This window comes from Pangasianodon hypophthalmus, chromosome 7 (assembly GCF_027358585.1).
Source record: "Pangasianodon hypophthalmus isolate fPanHyp1 chromosome 7, fPanHyp1.pri, whole genome shotgun sequence".
NCBI lineage: Eukaryota > Metazoa > Chordata > Actinopteri > Siluriformes > Pangasiidae > Pangasianodon > Pangasianodon hypophthalmus.
This window is the reverse complement of record NC_069716.1, coordinates 29,016,291-29,037,974: the sequence shown is the minus strand read 5'-3', so window position 1 is coordinate 29,037,974 and position 21,684 is coordinate 29,016,291. Positions and strand designations below refer to the sequence as shown.

The 21,684-nt window shown below is 36.6% G+C and overlaps 1 protein-coding gene across 3 annotated transcripts in view; it reads left to right on the top strand.

Annotated features, from left to right (window-relative positions):
- Window positions 1-9,331, top strand: part of LOC113546615 (cytosolic carboxypeptidase 4) — a 142,727-nt gene extending 133,396 nt beyond the window's left edge. For all 3 annotated transcript variants that reach the window (XM_034305588.2, XM_034305589.2, XM_034305590.2), the window contains one exon: window positions 7,354-9,331. In XM_034305588.2, coding sequence (XP_034161479.2) covers window positions 7,354-7,627 — 274 coding nt within the window. In that variant the 3' untranslated portion in view covers window positions 7,628-9,331. The remainder of the gene's footprint in view (window positions 1-7,353) is intronic.
- Window positions 9,332-21,684: the final 12,353 nt, after the last annotated feature.

Sequence of the window (21,684 nt, the reverse complement as noted above, 5' to 3'; positions counted from 1 at the left end):
CTACTGGACTACTGAACTACTGAACTACTGGACTACTGAACTACTGAACTACTGGACTACTGAACTACTGGACTACTGAACTACTGGACTACTGAACTACTGAACTACTGGACTACTGAACTACTGGACTACTGGACTACTGGACTACTGAACTACTGAACTACTGGACTACTGGACTACTGAACTACTGAACTAGTGGACTACTGGACTACTGAACTACTGGACTACTGGACTACTGAACTACTGGACTACTGGACTAGCGAGCTGACTGAGACGCACATCATGGCTAAATGTCTCACTTTCTTTCTTTCTTTCTTTCTTTCTTTCTTTCTTTCTTTCTTTCTTTCTTTCTTTCGTTTGTTTGTTTGTTTCTTTCTCTCACATTCTTTTTCTCTTTCCTTTCCTCCCCATTTCTCTGTCTTTCTTTCTTTCTTTCTTTCTTTCTTTCGTTTGTTTGTTTGTTTCTTTCTCTCACATTCTTTTTCTCTTTCCTTTCCTCCCCATTTCTCTGTCTTTCTTTCTTTCCTTCTTTCTTTCGTTCATGCTTTTCTCACATTGCTTTTCCCTTTCATTCTTATGTCTCACTTTCTTTCTTTCTTTCTTTCTTTCTTTCTTTGCTTTAAGCTTCTCTCACATTCTTTTTCTCTTTCATTTCCTCCCAGTTTCTTTCTTTCTTTCTTTCTTGTCGATGATCACACTTAACCCAGAATTCAGTGACAGCACTGCTGCGGTGTGTAAGAGTAAATGTTTTGTCCGAGTCGTGATGCGAGTGATCAGAGTGGTTTGTGTGAATGGTAGGAGGATGAAGGAGTCTGTATGAGGTTAATTATGGGCTGTGAGGCGAGGAACTGCTGAGGAGCTGAGTGCTGATCTTCACTCTGTCTCTGATTAACCAGCAGAAGATTGCAGCCGTCCGTCTGTCTGACGAATGAGACGCATTCAGCTTTGCCGTGAGAACAGAGGCGGAGCTCGATGCGAAATGCTCAGACGTCTGTTTAAACATCTGTTTTTCTTTTGTCCGGTTTCTCAAATGCTTCGATAAGAAAATGCCACTTGGGCTTTGAGATGTTTTTAAACGCTAAATTTCTTCTTGACTCTTCTGTTAAGAACATCGTCATCGTATTTGACTGAATTAACAAGAGTTGGACGTATAAAAAAACCAATAAAATATATCCTGCGATTTTTTAAATTCTGTGTAAATTAGTTATGATGCTGTAAAGAAGCGACCAATCGGAATGATCGTCTCGAGTCATTCCTCGGACCGATCGTACGGCGCGTGCGGTCCGACGTTTCTTCACTTCCCCACCCACAACTTTAGTTCCTAGCTATAATTAGTTCCTATTTACTGATTGTTTAGCACAAAAATTAAAGAATCATGGTTTTAGTTTATATTGTTATATACGATCTCTCCTAAAATGAATATAGAGACATTACGAAGAAAATTAAAGTTTGGAAGGAAGTAGTAGAGATCGCTGCTGCCTCCGGTGTAGCGAACGTAGCTAGTACAGTTAGCTCGCTAATCTGAGAACAAAGCTAGTACAGTGCGTAACACGTAAAATCACACATACAATTTAACTTGTTAGCTTTAGAAGCGATATATAGCTACTATTGTTTCTCATCAGAACTTAAAAAAAAAAAAAAAAACGCTGGTCAGGCCACGCCCACAAGCAAAAAACTCCAAGCGACACTCGTCACTTCTCTAGTGTGAAATGTTCACGCAACATGCGGCATGACACGCATACCGAGCAAAAAGAAAAGATTACACTGTCACCATGGTAACATACTTCCATCCATCATGTAACTTTATGTACGGAACAAAATGTTTGTTTCAATGCTAATATGTTAACTTAATAGATTAACCTACAAATTTTTGGGAAGAAAAGCATCATAAATTATAGGAATATATTATATATCCAATCACGGATCCTGAAATCCAATCACGTGCTTGAGTTCACGAGTTTAGCGAACATACATCTGAAGACGAATTCGTTATCATCTGTTATAATTCGTTATAATCGAATCTACTCCGCATTAGCACATAATGACGGGTTCAAAGAAACGCACAGCCTTAATGTCTGAAACCGGCGTGAGCGTTAGCGCTTCTGCCCGCACGCTAACGCTAATGGGATTGAAACTGCAATCATTTTGGTCTTTCTTTTTTTTTTTTTTACATCCTACGATTCTATACACATTCACTCGGTCTGACTTTTCAATTAGCGTAAGTGGTCACTGAGGGAGGAAAGAAAAAAAAAAAAGAGCAGCATTCGTGTTGCGCCGCTTGGCCACAGAGCGTCTATGAATCTTCTTCCTGACAGCGAGAGAGTCAGCTTTTTAACATTCAAGCCCTGAGAGCTGTACACACTGGATACAAAAAAAACCTTCATCACACCACCAAGTCACTCAGTATTTTACTGTAACACACACACACACACACACACACACACACACACACACACACATTGAAAAAGACGAAAAAATCATTGTTACACAAACACTCACCTTTAAAGCTGAATGCAGACTTTAGAATAGCACTTGATCCAGCACATCCTGTTATTTAGCGCTTAAATTTTATTTTATATCGTGCTCCGTGGCTACTCGTGCGCAAAACTTAATGAAGTCATGGATCGGGATTGTAGTGTGTGTGTGTGTGTGTGTGTCTGTGTGTGTGTGTGTGTGTGTGTGGGATGTAAGAGATTTTATCATGCTTTTAACTAACATACAAACAAACAACTAAATACACATGTTAATAATTAAATAAAAACCAAGTACTTAATTGAAACAAGCACAAGACTATTTAATAGAAATGTTTATTTATTTTCTTGATCAAACAGGCAAATAAATGAATGAATAAATAAAGTATTTATTTATTTATTTATTTATTATTCATTCATTCATTCATTCATTCATTTGTTGTTTTTTCTAAATAATAATAATAATAATAATAATAATAATAATAATTATAATTATAATAATAGCTAATTATGCATGTATAATTTAACACAAACTTTAATTAATTAATTAATTTATTTATTTACTTATCTATTCATTCATTATTTTTTTAAATTATAATAATAATAATGATAATTGCTAGTTATGCATGTATAATTTAACACAAACCTTTATTTATTTATTCAACATTTATTCTTACCTTTAAAATGGATAACTTTTCCACTTTACGCCCTAAAATTAACAAATAACAAAATAAACACAAGCAACAACAACAACAACAACAACAACAACGACAATAACAATAATAGTGCAGCCATAAGTCTTAGTGCAGTTTGTGTATGGTTGTGTGTGTGTATATATATATATATATATATACATGTATATATGGATATTTGAAATAAAACAATCAAGATGTGATGGAAGTGTAGACTTTCAGCTTTATTTTAAGACGTTCCACAAAAATATGGCATTTACCCTTTAGGAATTACAGCCATTTTCAGCAAAGTTCCTCCATTTTCAGGGGCTCAAAGGTATTTGGACAAAGTGACATAATTGTAAATATAATTTTAATATAATTTTAATACTTGGATGAGAATCCTTTGCAGTCAGTGACTGCCTGAAGTCTGGAGCCCATGTTCTCAAAACTCAAGAGTTTCCTCCCTGGAGTAAAGTATTAAAATTATGGTTTGTTAATTTATTAATCTGTTAATTATGGCTGTAATTCCTAAATGGTAAATGCCATATTTTTGTGGAACGTCTTAAAATAAAGCTGAAAGTCTTCACTTCGATCACATCTTGATTGTTTTATTTCAAATCCATTGTGGTGGAGTATAAAGACAAAATCACGAAAACGCTGTCATTGTCCAAATACTTCCGGACCTGACTGTGTGTGTATATATATATATATATATATATATATGTGTGTGTGTGTGTGTGTGTGTGTATAACGTTTGTTTTACAGTGTTAATATTCTGTGTTTGTGTCCTTGATGTGTAGTAAAATAGACAGCCATCTCACGTCGACACACTGCACAACAAATTGCTTCATATTTGCCAGCAGGACGACGTGATGTGTTTTTGCGAAAGGTCGCCGTCTCGTGTCTCGAACCCCCGCCGAGGCGCTCATCTCATCTCCGCTCAATAATCACTGCGAAAAAAATACAACATTTCTCCTCAGCAGATGTTATTTTCCCTTTAATTTCCACCCAGAGCGGAGACAGAGTGTGTGTCCGACCACACACACACACACCCACAGGGCAGGACAGGGTGAATCAGTGTGCTCGTCACACACACTCATTCTCCACGGACATACGTGTGTATGTGTGTGTGTGTGTGTGTGTGTGTGTGTGGTTTTTATCTGATTAGTGTGTGACCGGGTTTAATGTTCACGCCTTGTCGCTGAAGGTCAGGAGATTTTTTATTTTTTTTGTGATTAATAAATTTGAACCGTATCCAAGAGAATGAATGTTAAAAGAATCAGAGCGGAAAAATCCCACTCTAGTCGTTCCATCATTAAATCATTTTATTTAATCGTCTATTAAATATTTAATCTAAATATTAATGAATAAGATTCATAATCTTATAGATCTGTTTTATACTACTTGTTCAGCACTTTGGTTTCAACTCCAGTTGTTTTTAAATGTGCTTTATAAATAAATAAATAAATAAACTAAACTTATTAATTAATAATCTAAATATTAATCGAAATATTCTATTATTTAATCGTCTATTAAACGAATCAGATTGCTCAAACTACACTCCATCTTTCTTTACGCTTCCCAGGGTTGGGTTATTTTTAACTTAGCACATTGGGTATGTTTGCATATTATTATTATTATTATTATTATTATTACAAATGAAATCATCCCAAATTTAGCTATAAATGTAGCTATGAGTTATATGCGTTGGTAGCTAGCGTAACATAACATTACTAACTCTAACTCTAACTCTATCGTGAACTTGTATGTTTAGTTTAGTTTAGTTTATTCATTTATAAAGCACATTTAAAAACAACCGAAGTGCTGTACAAGTAGTATAAAGCAGATCTATACACAAAAAACATTTAAACAATACAAAATACCGAAAGACAAGGCTTTGTTAGACAGACAAGGCTTTTTTTTACAGGCTCAGACTGAATTAAAAGACAAAGAATAAAAGTGAGTCTTCAAGGAGGATTTGAACAAAGCACTAGAGGAGGATGATCTTATATGAAAAGGGAGATTATTCCAGAGCCTGGGACCGAGAAAGCTCTGTCACGTTTGGCTTTGGAACGTGAACGTGGGACTGAAAGGAGTAATTGACTTGATGATCGAAGAGATCTTGAGGCAGTATATGGAGTAAGGAGATCACATGCAAAGCTTTAAAAACAAATAATAACATTTTAAACTCAGTGTGGAAACTGACTGGCAGTGAGTGAAGAGAGGAAAGCGCAGGAGTCATGTGCTCACGCTTCCTGGTGCCCAGTCAAAAGTCTGGCCGCTGCATTTCGCACCATTTGCAGGCGATCTAGAGCGGTCTTAGGCAACCCCAAATAAAGGGAATTACAGTAGACAAACCTTGATGTTACAGTTGAGGTCAAAAGTTTACATCCTCCTCTCAGAGTCTGCAAAATGTTCATTATTTTACCAAAATAAGAGGATCATACAAAATGCATGTTATTGTTTATTTAGTGCTGACCTGAATAAGATATTTCACATAAAAGATGTTTACATAAAGTCCACAAGAGAAAATAATAGCTGAATTTATAAAAATGACCCCATTCAAAAGTTTACATCCCCTTGATTCTTAATACTGTGTTGTTACCTGAATGATCCACAGCTGTGTTTTTTTGTTTACTGATAGTTGTTCCTGAGTCCCTTGTTTGTCCTGAACAGTTAAACTGCCTGCTGTTCTTCAGAAAAATCCTTCAGCTCCCACAAATTCTTTGGTTTTCCAGCATTTTTGTGTATTTGATCCCTTTCCAACAATGACTGTATGATTTTGAGATCCATCTTTTCACACTGAGGACAACTGAGGGACTCGTATGCAACTATTACAGAAGGTTCAAACGCTCACTGATGCTCCAGAAGGAAAAACATGCATTAAGAGCCGGGGGGGTGAAAACTTTTGAACAGAATGGAGATGTGTACATTTTTCTTATTTTGCCTAAATATCGTATTTTTTCATTTAGTACTGCCCTTCAGAGGCTACAGAAGATAGTTACATGTTTCCCAGAAGACAAAATAAGTTAAATTTACCCTGATCTTCAAATTCAAAAAGTTTTCACCCCCCGGCTCTTAATGCATGTTTTTTCCTTCTGGAGCATCAGTGAGCGTTTGAACCTTCTGTAATAGTTGCATATGCTGAAAATGCTGGAAAACCAAAGAATTTGTGGGACCTGAAGGATTTTTCTGAAGAACAGCAGGCAGTTTAACTGTTCAGGACAAACAAGGGACTCAGGAACAACTATCAGTAAACAAAAAAACACAGCTGTGGATCATTCAGGTAACAACACAGTATTAAGAATCAAGGGGATGTAAACTTTTGAACGGGGTCATTTTTATAAATTCAGCTATTATTTTCTCTTGTGGACTTTATGTAAAAACATCTTTTATGTGAAATATCTTATTCAGGTCAGCACTAAATAAACAATAACATGCATTTTGTATGATCCTCTTATTTTGGTAAAATAATGAACATTTTGCAGATTCTGAGAGGGGGATGTAAACTTTTGACCTCAACTGTATAAATGCATGAATAACAGTTTCCAGATCCTGCTTAGATAGCATCTTCTTAATTTTAGCAATAGATCTCAACTGAAAGAAGCTGCTTTTGACAACAGCATTAATCTTCTTATCAAAACACAGTGAAGGATCTAGAATAGCACCAAGGTTTTTGACGCAATCACGCACATTGGAAGACAGCGTACCTAACTGATTAATAATACCAGCGGATGTCTTAACGATGTGATTCACAAAAATACACCTATTTTGCATTTTATCACAATTACACCTGCGACACTAACGACGTTAACGCTACACGACAGTAACGACTCTAACAAGCTAACAAAAATAACATCCATTAACCGACTGTGAAATTTATTTGGCAAAATAACAAGCCAATATCATGTATGAAATGAAAAAATGTCTAGAAATAGATATTAAAACGTGTAGAAATAGGCTAAGTAGTCTTATTTTTGTTTAAAATCAAGCTAATAAAGAGAAATATTAGCTTAATTTGTCAATATTTAAGTTATTTTTACTCGCCAAGACATCATTTTTTGTGTTGTTTATACCCAAAGTATTAAATCTAGCTAATTGTCTTTGACGTAGCTAATTCATGCTTTTTTATAACATCATTTAGTCTTCGCAGTCGAGACGTTCGTATCTTCTCGTCGTTTTTGATCGCTGCTGTTTTTTCTTCGCAGCTGCTTCGAGGACGATGAGCCTCCGTGTGTGGAGAACATCGAGTACTCGTCCTACAGCGAGAGCAACAGCGCCAACGAGCTGGACGAAGAAGTCGACGGAAACACGTCCAGCGCCGACGAGGATGAGGATGAGGATGATGGAGAAGATCGCAGCGGGAAAACCCGGCACAGGAAGTCGGATCTGTTCCCTCACGCCTGCCGTCAGGATTCCTTCGAGACTCTGAGCCTCAAGAGCAGCAACAACATCGACATCAACAACACGTACCTGAGCTGAGCTTTAACCAGAGCAGCGTTTAACGATGAAACGTCTATAGATGAACGCAACGACAAAAGATCGGCAGCTAACAAGCAACTAAGACATTAAATATATTAATATTAATATAGCTATCATATGTGGCCTAAAATTTGCTTCTTTAGTTGTAAAGCTATGAGGCTAAACAAGGCTAATTTGGCAGAGCTAGAAAACTTTATTTAAAAAAATAGTGACAAGCATAAACAGTCATTTAAAAAAATGACTTACGAAAAATAAGAAAGTATCGTTACTTAAGTACCATCATTACACGATATCAGATTTACAGGTTTCAGAACCCGCAGTGTTCAATATCTGAAAAAAAAAAAAAAACGTTAGGGCTATCATATGCTACATAAAGCTTGTCTTTTGTTAGCGACAAGCTAACCAGCTAACGCTAGTGATACGAGTAAGCGTTAACGTTCATGATGTTCTCAAAAGTGTACGAACAATGTTCTGGATTTAATCAACGAAAGCATCTGTATGTTGATTGATGTAAAAAAAAAAACAAAAAAAAACAAAAAAAAAAAAACGTTAATCTTATTTAAAAAGTGGAGCTGGAGGACAACTTCCTGACGTTCCGAGTGGGAATTCCAAGCTGGTTGTTCAGTCGGAAATTCTGAGTTACGAGTTTTATTCGAACGCAGCGTTAAACTCGAGCTGTCAAACTCCTTTTGAAAAATATCTATTCGAATTTGAATCATTTGAATATTTAAATGCATTCGCATATTAATGAGCCTCTAACAGCACGGTTAGTTACTCCATGATTTTAGATCACGTAAAGAACAGAAAGTTGAAAATAATCCAAAAACGTTACTCTATTTATACTAATTTAGCTAATTTAGCTAGCTTAGTGAGTGAGTTCCCGCCCACACATGCTTACAGATGATGTAACGTTAAGAAAAGAAAAGCTTTATATTTACAATTTTTGGCGAATTTTTTCCACCGTAGCGTTAAGGAGGTTCCTTAGCACCAGGAATACGTTGCACTCGGAATGTGATGGATTACTAAACACGCACATTTTAGTTTAAAAAAAAAAAAAAACGAAAACAATGCACTCGGAACATCTGACAATTCCGAGCAGAAAATTTTGTACCGGAATTTTTTTCTTCCGTAAGAAAAGAACGTGAAACGAATCACAAGATAATTTCATCCCCTTGTTTTCTGCACAAATAACAGTGAACAGCTCTGGCATTTAAACAGCTGTAAACGTCTCGCTGTGAGACACACACTTAATTACGACTCGATTTTAGCGACTTTTAAAAAAAAAAATTCGGGGTGGATTAATGAAATAAAATAAATTAAAATATTAAAATACACTATGGATAAAGATAAATAAAATATTGAATATTTATTATATTTCCGAGCCATTAAAAAGCGTTAGGATTGCGATAAATCAAAAATGGAGCTGATTCTAATGACTCGATTTGCTCAGAAAATAATGTCCATTTTATGTAAAATAAATAAATAAATAAATAAATGTTTGTTCATTTATTAAAAATTTTATGAAGTTACACAAAAGCACTTATTAAAGTTAACTTTATATATTATAAAGGTTTTGTGCATTTCTTACATCCTGTAAAACATTGATTTATCATTTTAGTGTTTGTGTTTGTGCAGAATTTACTGTCGGATAAAAAAAAAAAAAACTTAATTTTTTTGTTTTATTTTTAATTTTTTGATTTATTTGTGTAAAGCACACACACACTCACTGACACACACACATACATACTGGCACTATAATAATCTAAAAATAAACGAACAAACAAACAAACAAACCCTTGTGTCTAAGAAGAATTGTTGAAAACTGCATTACGAAAATAAAAATAAAATAAAACGATTTCTATTCTGTTCGTTCTGTGAAGTTTTTTCTTTCTTGCTGTCATCTGACTCAATAAAACACTCGCGTTTTTCTTCCCTGATTTTTATTTGATTTAATTTTTTATTTATTTATTTTAACACAGAATGAATTTACTAGAAAATAATTAATTTAGGGAGAAAAACAATTTTTTGGTGAAGATGCAGGAAAAAGAAAAGTGAATCAAATTTATTTAAACAAGATTTAATATTTATTCAATAAATAATCTGATTATTGAGCTACAATCTCGATATCTTTAGCCATATTTATACAGTATTTTTATTTATTTATTTATTTTTTTTTAAGCAGCTAGCTTTGTTTGATGTCTGTCTAACATCGAGGAGGTTTGTTTTCAGACTTTTGCTAATATTAGCTAGCTTTATTATGGGATATTATCTTTGGGAGCCATTTTATATTCTGTAACATTAGCTAGCTTTGTTTTGGAGAGGTTTGCTCTGACATTTCCTAGCTCTAGCTTCATTTGGGCATGTTAGCTAATTTTGGCTAGCTACCTTTGGAGGAGATTAGTTAGCTAGCTTGCTTTGTGGAGTTTATTACTATACTATACTTTAGTCCTACAATAACTAGCCATGTTTGTGGACTTTCTCCTGCAGTAGCTAGCTTTGCTAGGGGATTTTGATGTAACTTAGCTAGTTTTGTTTTTGGCTTTTCTTCTACAATAGAATGTAACTGATGTAACTAGCTTCGCTAGTCTGCTCTAATTTCCCCTTGAGATCCATAAAGTGTTATCTTTGGTAGGATTTTTTCCCTGTTGTAACTTAACTAGCTTTGTTTTGGGATTTTCTCCTAAAATAACTAGGTGTTTTTCTCTAAAGTAACATAGCTAGCTTTGTTTGTGGGTTTTTTTTCTACAATAACTAGCTTTCTTAGGGGATTTCCCCTCACATAACTTACCTAGCTTTGAATAGGGAGTTTCTCTGATATAACTTAGCTAGATTTGTTTGGGGGTTTTCTTCTACAATAGTTAGCTTTCTTAGGGAATTTTCCTGATGGAACTTACCTAGCTTTCTTTGGGCAGTTTCTCTGATATAGCTAGCTTTGCTAGTTTCCTCTAATTTCCCCTTGGGATCAAGAAAGTGTTATCTTTTGATAGGGTTTTTTTTTCTTGATGTAACATAACTAGCTTTGTTTGGAGATTTCCTTCTCCAATAACTAGTGTTCTTAAGGAATTTTCCCTGACATAACTTACTTAGCTTTGATTGGGGAATTTCTCTGATGTAAAATAGCTAGCTTTGTTTGGAGAGTTTCTAGCTAACATTAGGTGTTTTCTAGCTACCTTTGTTTTGGAGGTTTTAATTTGGGAATTCTTCTAATATTAATGCTGTTTATTATTGTCTGGCCAGGTGCACCAGCATGATGTTTTGAACTCTCTTAGCGACTTTGATACAGAGCTTCCACTAGGTCCAAAGGAAATCACCCTGGTGGTTGAAAGAATGTTGGTTCTACATCTGAGTGGGGGAACTCCAGACCAGGAACTCCAGACCAGGAACTCCAGACCAGGAACTCCAGACCAGGAACACCTGGTTTAATGATAACATCCAGAGGACAAGTGTGGCATGGACAGGACCCTTTTATAGACTGCAAACATGAGGCCACGGTCACAATGAGGAGCCAAAGAACCAGCTGTAGAACCACAGTTATGTTCGTAACCCTCCATTTTGTTTTTGGAAATTCTTCTAACTAGCCATTAACTAGCTTTGTTTGTCTCTAACATTAGCTAGCTAGCTTTGCTAGGGGATTTTTTTTCTTTTCTAAAAATGTTTATCTAGCATTGTTTATTTTTTTTCTTTAAGATTATATAGGTTGGTTTTGGGAATTCTTCTAAAGTTAGCTGTTTGTTTTTCCTACAAACATTTGACCGCTAGTATATAGTAGTATGTTAGTAGATATTCTACTGTCAGCTAGGTTTGTTTTGAGATTTTATCAGCTGTTAGCTAGCATTGCTTGCTTCTGTAATGTTCTCTAATGGGATTTGGGGGATTGTTTATTGGCTAAACGAATGTTAACCAGCTAGCTTTGATAGAGGATATTTTTTTAAAATGCTTTCTAGTTAGATTTCATTGGAGATTTTTCCTTGTGTTTAAGGATATTCTCTAATAATAGCTAGCTAGCTAGCTTTGTTCGGGGTTTGTATCTACTTACTTTGCTGTAGCTAGCTGTGGTTTGGGGAAGTTTTCTAGCATTTCCTAACTCTAAGCTCGCTTTGTTTAGGGATGTTATCTCCTCCTACTATTCCTCATATTATCTCAGATTTCCTCCTACATTACATATCTTTGTTTTGATAAATCCTCTAACGTTAGCTAGTTTGGTTTTTATGCAAATTTACCTAGCTATAGCAGTGTCTGGAATTTTATCTAAAGATTTGAATCTATATATGTAGTGAAATTTAATTAATCTAAAAACACAATAGTTTTGTAACTTACAGCTGATGATGATGATGATTCATTCACCGCTCTCAGGTAAGATAACGCTAACTGACATTAGCATTAATGATGAGTAGCTAGATATAGAGTTAATTGAAGATGTGTTGTGTGTATTATAAATATTTACTGCATTTCAGTTCCTTTAATCGAGTTATAAAATGATACAATTGCGGAGAAGTGAAAGAGTTAGCGAAACGCTATCAATGACAGCATTGTTTTGCTAACGTTAGCGAGCTGAGAGCTCAATTGACACGAGGACAGATTAGCTTCGTTCAGATAGCGAGCCATTTCTGTCGTTTATTTGCTTCTTAAATTTGATTTGCTCTGAAATTTTATACTCTTTATTTCAAGGCTAGTTCCAGGAGCAGCAAAAATAAATAAACATAAAAGTATAAAAATATAAATCATGATTCTGAATCCTGACACACTAGTGCTAATACTGCTAATAAAACACCCAAGTGGGGGTTTGTTTTGCTAATTTCGCCTCAGAAATTCACTAAAAAAAATAAATTTACACACAAACAGGAAACCTCCCAAAAAGAAAAAAAGAGTAGCTTTATATAACAGAAGTTCTCTGTTTTCCTGCTCGTTACTTTCATCAGTCCTCGATGTCTTACGCAACACGCAGCAAGCGGCCGTCTGTCCTGTCCTGTAATCCCGCGCCGCTCTTTACTGATAGATCAGATAATTAGATCACAGCGTGAGGAAGAACCTCGCTGAGCTCCACTGATATGCTGCAGGTCCGAGACGCTGCACGCTACAGACGCCCACACACACACACAGACACACGCACACACACGCACACACACGCACACACACACACACAGTCGCATTTTTTAATTGCTGTCTGATTCGAGCTCACACGCAGAGCTGCCTGTAGAGCTTCCTGTCAGAGTCATCATGATGATGATGATGCCGATGATGAAGATGACAATGATGATAATGATCATGACCAACATGATGATGAAGATAACGATGATGATGAAGATGATAATGCTAATGACGAAGATGATGATGACGATGATGGTGACGCTGATGACACTGATTACAATTACGAAGATATTGATGATCATGACGACAATGTTGATGATGACGACGACGACAACGATGATGATGACGGTTACGAAGATGATGATGATGCTAATGACGATGATGATGATGATGACAACTATGACGCTGATGACGATTACGAAGATGATGATGACGACGATGACGATGATGATGATTACGAAGATGATGACGACGCTGATGAAGATGATGATGATGATGACAACTATGACGCTGACGGCGATTACGAAGATGATAATGACGACGATGACGCTGATGAAGATGATGATGATGACGACGATGACGCTGATGACGATTACGAAGATGATGATGACGACGATGACGATGATGATGATTACGAAGATGATGACGACGCTGATGAAGATGATGATGATGATGACAACTATGACGCTGACGGCGATTATGAAGATGATAATGACGACGATGACGCTGATGAAGATGATGATGATGACGACGATGACGCTGATGACGAAGATGATGATGACGCAGATGACGATGACTATGCAGTCAGTTCATCATACTTTAAAAAAAAGCTAATATCCTTGTTTTTTTATGTTCTGTTTTCTTACACTGGTGAGAAACGTTCAGTTCTGCCATATCTGTCAGAGAGGAATTTATTCGTTTCAGTGCTTCTTAAACAAACAAACAAACAACCAAACAAATAACAACACTATTCATTGTAGCATAAGTGGCAGAACTGTTGTTACTTTCTTTTGAAAATGAGAAAAACCTTAAAATCTCCAGCAGCCTCCAAATTCAGCCGTCTGCGATATCGCCGATGTTCATTAACTGTAACTCTAAACAGATAAAAAATAAATGTGCTCAGAAGAGAAAAGAGGAATACGATCATTTTGCTAAAGGAACTGGACTTGTATTTCTTGTGTAAACGCTCCTGAGAACAATTTACGAATAAATTTGTTCGTATCTGTTCGTGATTAATGAGCTGCTGCTCTTCTGATTCTCTGAATTATTTACCGAATATTTTCCGGATTTGACGATGACGAATAAACTGTGATTTGTGAAGCAGCTTTAAAAACAGGATGTGCTTTTTCACTTCATCTGTAGCAGAGGAAAAAAAATGAAAAGTCGAATATAAGGAGAGTTTTTATTTGCTGTAATAAATAAAGCACAAATATTAGCTTGAAGCTGAAGGAGCTCAAGGTCACGTAAAGGTCGCTAGGCTCCTCCAGCGTGCGTCAGATCGGCGTAAAATGTGCGTACTGTGTTTATTTCCTCGCGGGAGAAATAATTTTTATTCATTATCATTAAGGAACAAACAGACAAATAATTCAGACAAAGAATTATGATTTATAATTATCTCATAAAGCAGCTGGTGTTAAACTTCATAGGTCACTTTTTGAATAAATTAAACAAGGCCTTTTTAAAAAAATAAATAAATAACGCCTTTTTGTTTTTGTGCTAATTCATCACTAGCATTTCAGTTTTTATAGTTCTGTCACATTGGTCACAAAAATACGATGTATTTATTCACATCAAGTTTATGATTTTAAACCAATTATCATTATTTTTTTATTTTGAACTCAAGATGCTTAAAGAGACTCTGCTGTTTTTTTTTTTTTTCTCCCTGAGTGGAGGTGATTATGGGATGCGTGACATTTCAGATTTCCTGGAGAAAATTAGAAACTTTATGACATAATAAACCTGCAAATTAAAAGCTTTGGGGACTTTAGGAAGCCTGTAGCAAGAGATTATTTAATTTAAAAAAAAAAAGAAAGAAGACACACGACTGAAATACGAGTTACGCTAATGCTAATTTTGGAAAAAAAATCATATTTGTCTTTGAATAAGCCTCACTCACGAATTAAAAATAATTAATGATTATAATTAATTAGATTATAATTAATAATCTTCACACTTCCATTTGAACTTTCATCATCAATCCGTATATCACCTGTTCAATCCATATCTGATTTAAAATGTAAGAACTGAAAATGAAAAAAAGACATGTATACAATATGTATATATATATAAATAAATATAATCAGTGAATCTGCTACGATTTCGTATCCTCCGCTCGATCAACATGATGATGCAGAGAAAGAATGTTTTACAAAAAATAACGTGCAAAGTTACGCACAAATCCCTTCGCTAGCCCGTTAAGACATTTCAGATTTCACCGTGATTTCTGGTTTATAATTTACGATTACAGTTGTTAGCTTTGAAATTGACGCACTGATCCAAACCGTGTGATCGTTACGCCTCTGGTGCTGATGGACGAGGAGAAATAATGTCTTTAATCCCGTCACGTGTAGAGGAAAGACGTGGACGTGACGCTCTTGTGCAGAAACGATCTAATCCATATTTGCACGTCTGGCAACCTGACGGAAAGTTCAGCAGCTCATATTCAGAGTATAAGTCATTTTAATGAACCCACCCACACACACACACACACACACACACACACACACGCACACATGTTATATACGTATAGAAGAATAAATCATTCTACAGAACAGAGCTGGAGAACAGAAAGGTCACCTGGAATGGCACTTTTTAACCCCGCGAGTGTTTAGCATCGCTGTAACGGAGGAGGAACTGTGTGTACCGTGAGCTCCACTGACCTCGTACTCGCTCAGATCGATGCAAACAAACAAGCAAATAAAAAAATAATACGTTTCATAGCCCACTGGATGCTCTTGTGAGCGCAGTGTTCTCCTCGTGGTAATGACCTCGTCTCAAAAACACGACATTTAGAAAGAAGCAGCAACAAATCACCAGGAAAAAGAAAGAAATAAAATCGGACGTGATCTCCAACCTCGTCATGGCCAGTTAACCGAGAAGAGGGAACCGAGCGAAAGCAAAAAGAAATAAAACTTGGCCGCACGCTTTAAGCACATAATCAACTATTTTATATGATTTTCCTGTTAACTAAATTCATCAATAAAGCAAGCACAGGAACGCTGGAACACTGTCTGTGTAGAAATCCGGCTATTTTTTCTGTTATATTTCATTATATTCATTCATTCATTTCATTTTCAGTATATTTTTATCATTTTATTCTCACACTCTTTTTTTTTTTTTATTACACTCATTATTTCAATCCATTTTTCTTTACTTTATTTACATCCATTAATTTAACATTCCATTTTTACAATTAAAGATTGTTTTTAACAAATCAGGAATGTTGGCTTTGAGAAAATTAGAATTAGGGATTTTAATACGGACACAAAAAAACATTTGTGGGGAAAAAAGCAAATAAATGTGTTTTTTTTGGTGATAAAAGGAATGTGGACGGATGGATGGACGGACGGATGGCAGGTTTGTTAGACGTACACAGATTTCTTACCGAAGTAGAAACACAAATCATCGTAAGTAATCTAAACATGTAATGTGATGAATAGTAGAATTACAAGGATCACAGCTGCAGTGTGAAAGCGCAGACGTTTGAAACACTTCCTGGTTGCTGTTGCTGATGATACGTTTTTGTCGCTGGTTCTTCGAGCCCCGAGTTCGGTATTTTATTGAAGTGTGAACGCTGTATTTGAGCTCGGGAGCGGTTCAGAGATCCAGAAGTGTAGCACGGCCTGCATCGGGTGTGGAAGCTAACAGCACTCAGTTCCTCATGCTGAGCAACGTGATTGGTTCAAAATGTTACGTTACTTCCTGGTTCTTACTTTCCTGATGGCTGAGAAAGAGAGAGCTGTTCTGTAATTAACTCTGTAATTAGCTTTGCGGTGCGAGTGCTTGTTCTGAAAACGTCGTAAAAAATGTCTTTTTCTGGCCTGCATGATCTTCTAAACGTAAGAGATGGGCTCCTCGTTCGCAGGTATTCCTGTACAATGCATCAAAATACATTTTTCTTCGCCATCTGGGTTTCAGTACGACAAGAAAATAATAAAAATTATTAAAAAAACAAACAAACAGATGAACCTAGCGCCTACCGCTCTGCACACCGGTTATGTGCTCTAAAGTGTCGTATGGAATTGTGCAATAAGCCCCGCCCACAAACGAGCCCAGAATCGTCAGACTCGAGTATTCGTACCAATTATAAAAAAACGTCTTGCTTATCTTTCCCTGCTTGCATGTGTGCAAACAGACTGTAAAGTATAACATGTAGAAATTTACAAACTAATACATGAATTTTACTCATAAGCGTCAAAAATAAAACAGTAAAATAGACAGTAAATAAAATAAAAATGCAGCAAGTAAGTGTAGTGACAGAACTAAAGAATCATCGCAATGTAAAATTACATCAAAATAAAAAATAGAATAAATGTGACAAAGTTTTTTTTTTTCTGTTGAAATGTAATGCGTAAAACTTGATGCTTAAGTGAAAGAAAATCGTAAAGCTCAGGTATTCACTCGTTCATAAAAAAAAAAAAAAATCTTAATTAAAGTAAAGTAGTAATTTTATTGTATTTTATTTCCTGGTTTTGCTGGATGTTACTCATCACCACTCAGCTCACACCTCCTTCTGCACATCAGAGAAATTCATTAGATTAGATTAGATTAGAGCGATCGCTCCTGAAAGAACGAGAAGAAAAGACAGAGAGAGCAGAGAGAGAGAGAGAGAGAGAGAGAGAGAGATCAGGACGACATGGAGAGGAAGAAAGCGAGACTAAAAGCATGGCACGGAAGCGTAACACATTTCCACACCACAGCTGCTGCATTTCATTATCTTTTATTTCCTCTTTCCTTTGTTCTGCTTTACGTTGGAATCGGGAACGTCGTTCCTCAGCGAAGTGAAGCGAAAAGGCCGATGTTTCCCCGGAAAGCTGGTCATGATTAATTTGTTCTGTTATTCCTGCGTTACACGACTCTTCCGGATAACACAGTCGGTTTGATTAATCCCGTCTGAATAGCACTTAGTTTTCCATGTTTTTCAGAGGACGTCGATTCACACAGATGTCTCCATGATGTCACACGTCACGCATCAATAATCTGATTATCACATACAGTAACATAACCGCAGCTCTGACAGTAGCGCAGGTTTATATTAATGCGCTCGTTCTGCTACGTTATCGTTTCTATAGCAACAGTTCATTCACAGTTAAGTTTTCTGTAAAGAGAAATGTGTTTATATAACGTTTACGGAAGGAGTCTCCAGTGTCAGAGGTAAAGCTGTAACGTTAAGTTTTCCCACATCTTCAGGACAGAGGAGTTTACGCTTCTTTGCAGTTTCTCTGTAACACGCGTAACAAGCTACGTTTTTTTTTTTGTCTGATTAACTCGAAGAGAGAGAAAAAAGAGAAAGTGGTGACGGGACGACTGTTTGTAGCTGCTATAACGTAAGTGACAACAGGAACTAACCTGTTTCACAGACCACACAGAAAAAAGTGTCATGTGTCAAGAATTGTAAAGAATCATTCGGTAAGCTGCTGTAGTATAAGAGGAATAGAACACTTAGGGACATGCTGTTACAGGAAATTAATCATCTTCAGGGTGCTAATTTATTTATTAACTCTGCTTCCTCACACCAGCCCTTATTCCTGACTTACAAACCGTAACTCTAGATAAACAATTCACAGCGACACGTTCTTGCTAAGAAATGTATTTATTTCTTCATTTAATCATGAAATATTGTAAATGTCCTCCGTCTGTTCTTCTTCTTCTTCTTCTTCTTTGAAATACTCTAACGAGATCGTTTGCTCCATGACAGATCGTTCCGAGCACGAGAGAGCGACCAAACATGACGGAAGTGTCAGAGAAAAATCCTCACACACACACACACACGCACACACACACACTGCCTGGGTGTTGGATACAACGCGAGCTTTTCCATGAGCCAACGAAACATGAAATTAAATTAGCATGTCTATATGTTTCAGAAGCAACCGAGCTGCACGGGAAAGATAGACTACCTCTCGCTAAAGACTTTCTCTCTCTCTCTCTCTCTCTCTCTCTCTCTCTCTCTCTCTCTCTCTCTCTCTCACTCTCTCACTATGCACTATATATATTTTTACAAAAATATAATATAGAACTCTTTTTCTTTTTCTTTGTTTTATCTGACTAATGAATTGTGAAAGGCGTGTGTTTTCATCAAAGCCTTGAAACACAGCATTAATACAAACACTTCATTAAGCTGTGCTCAAGATATTCATCACAACAGCGAAGGCTATTGAAAAGGAAAAAATCTAAAGTCTGTGGACGTCTTTATTTATTCCCACAGAGAGGAAGTGCGAGGGTTTCTTCTTCTACGGCTTCGGAGGTGACTGATGGATTTCTGGGAAAACGGTGAAACGTTAGATTTGGCCTCCATTTGGGATTATTTTATTAAACTTTGCCACTTTACAGACAAATCCGAGTGGATAAATGATGACATATTCCTGTACTGTATCCGTTATGAATAATATCCAACTCTCCACAGTGAGAAAAATTTCTATTCTTTCGGTATTCTAGCCGGGATGGATCGGCTGCGGGGTTCTGAGTGCAGGAGCGGAGGGTCACGGCGTCCTCTGTGGCATCGGGGCTGGGATTTGACCTCTGAACCTTCTGATCAGAAGCCGGGGGTGTTAATCTCCGCTCAGGCTCCGCTGCGCTTTATTAACCAGTTCTGCTCGGTTCAGGTTGTGCTTTCTGAAGAACGATCTAGTTCTGCACAGTGTGCTTGCAGAGGATTGTAGGATCAGCATCTCCATTAACCTAAAGACTCGAGGAAGTTATAAGTGTGTACGCTGAGCTGAAGGGATAAGGAATTCAATTTGTGCCAAAAGTACTGAAAGTAACTTTTCAAGAAATGAACAAAAATATACAATGAGAAAGAAGAAAAACTCTCTGAAACTGAAAACAATGAACTCAGAGGCAAAACTTTAACACATAAGGCTTCAAATAAACAGCGTTCTTTATTAACGGGTTTCTAAACTTCCTTTTCGCTAATCACGCTTTATGAATGTGCTGCTTTCAAAGTTTTCGTTTACACTCCGCAAGTTTACATTCGCCATTCTGGCACAATGTTCTCCTGTGGGCGGGGCTTAACAGCGATTTACTCTCATTGGCTAGTGGGAGTTGGATCGACAGATCCCTGACCTGGAAGTAGACACTTCAGTGGCGTGAAGTTTGGAGAATGTTCTGGATGCGGTTCTCTGTGTAATTACAGTGTTTGTACTTTCTAGTGGAAATTATTTACTTACTTATTCAGTATATTATATTATTCTAATTATATTCATATATTAATTATATTTATAATTAATATTTGAGATTTGGGGAGTCTTTTTCGAGATGAGTTCTCAGGAGCGGCAGAGAACGTCGTCATCCTCCTCTTCTTCAGCAGGACACTCGAGCTGTCGATCCATTTCTCACCAACCAATGAGAGTTAATCGCTGTTAAGCCCCGCCCACACGAACGTTTTGTGGTGAACGTAAACTTGCGGAGTAAAAACGAAAACTTTGAAAGCAGCTCATTCATAAACCGTGATTAGCGAAAAGGAAGTTTAGAAACCCGTTAATAAAGAACGCTGTTTATTTGAAGCCTTATGTGTTAAATTTTTGCCTCTGAGTTCATCGTTTTCAGTTTCAGAGAGTTTTTCTTCTTTCTTTTTGCATATATTTGTTCATTTCTTTAAAAGTTACTTTCAATACTTTTGGCAGAAATTGAATTCCTTAAAGGGAGAGTGAAATGTGTTTTAAATCCGAATACAAATGACCTCATGCAGTGTTTTAATCTGAAAATATTAGCAATAATATTGACCCCTGAACATTGTAATATCAGAGCAATGGCAGACGAGTGGGTTTGTTCTCATGGCTGGAAGGTTGTGAGGTCAAATCCCAGGACTGACAGCACTGTATGTATGCTCAGATAGGAGTTGACATTGTGTTGATTTTGTGCTTCATTCTCATACACACATGATGTGAGGAACCACTGGAAAGTGCATTATTTAAACAACAGACGAGGGTAGGGACATTTTATCTCCCTTGAGCGTCTTTACCATCTGTACATAAATCTATACCTATGAGTCTGGGGAAAATAAAATTCCCAGCAGGTTTGCTGTGTTTTTTTTTTTTTTTTTTTTTTTTTTTTTTGTTGTTGCTTTTACATCATCCTTATAAACCACGTTACAGTCAGAAGAACTTCAGTCACTGTAAACTACAGCCTGGCTTAAGGGGAAGTGAGGTACGGCATAAAACACAGGTTTTTTTTTCTTCTTTTATTTCCTTTTTTATTCTGTTTGCTTTTCCGATCACGGACAGGAGGGCAGAGTGGAGTACAAATAGCCAAGGCGTGTTTGTATTCTATCAGCACAGTGAGAGAAAGCCGAGCAAAAAGCAGCTTTAAATAAGTAATGGCAGCTTGCTGGAGCTGGGCGTTATAAATGTTTAACTCGTAATACCCAGCAGCAGAAGGAGCAGCTGGTGGACACGCTGGCCCGCTGCACTACACTCATTCTGCTGTTTAAATGGATGTAGACTACAGTTTTATAGCCGTTATTACACACTGTTCCCTCGCTCCTCAGACTTATTGAATGCACCGTTTCAGCACATTAATTCCTAACGACAGCACTGTTTGTTCTCTTCACAAAACGTTCTGCAACAACAGTGACAAATCTGACACAAAATTTATAAAGGGTTCCATCAACACATTTTACAAAATATTTCAAAACGATTTTACACTCGTAACTCATAAAGCTCGACACTGAACTTTCGCTCAAAAGCTGTAGCGTCACAAGCCTTCACTAAAAATCTTTATTTAACAAATACATATTAGTGACTTAAAAA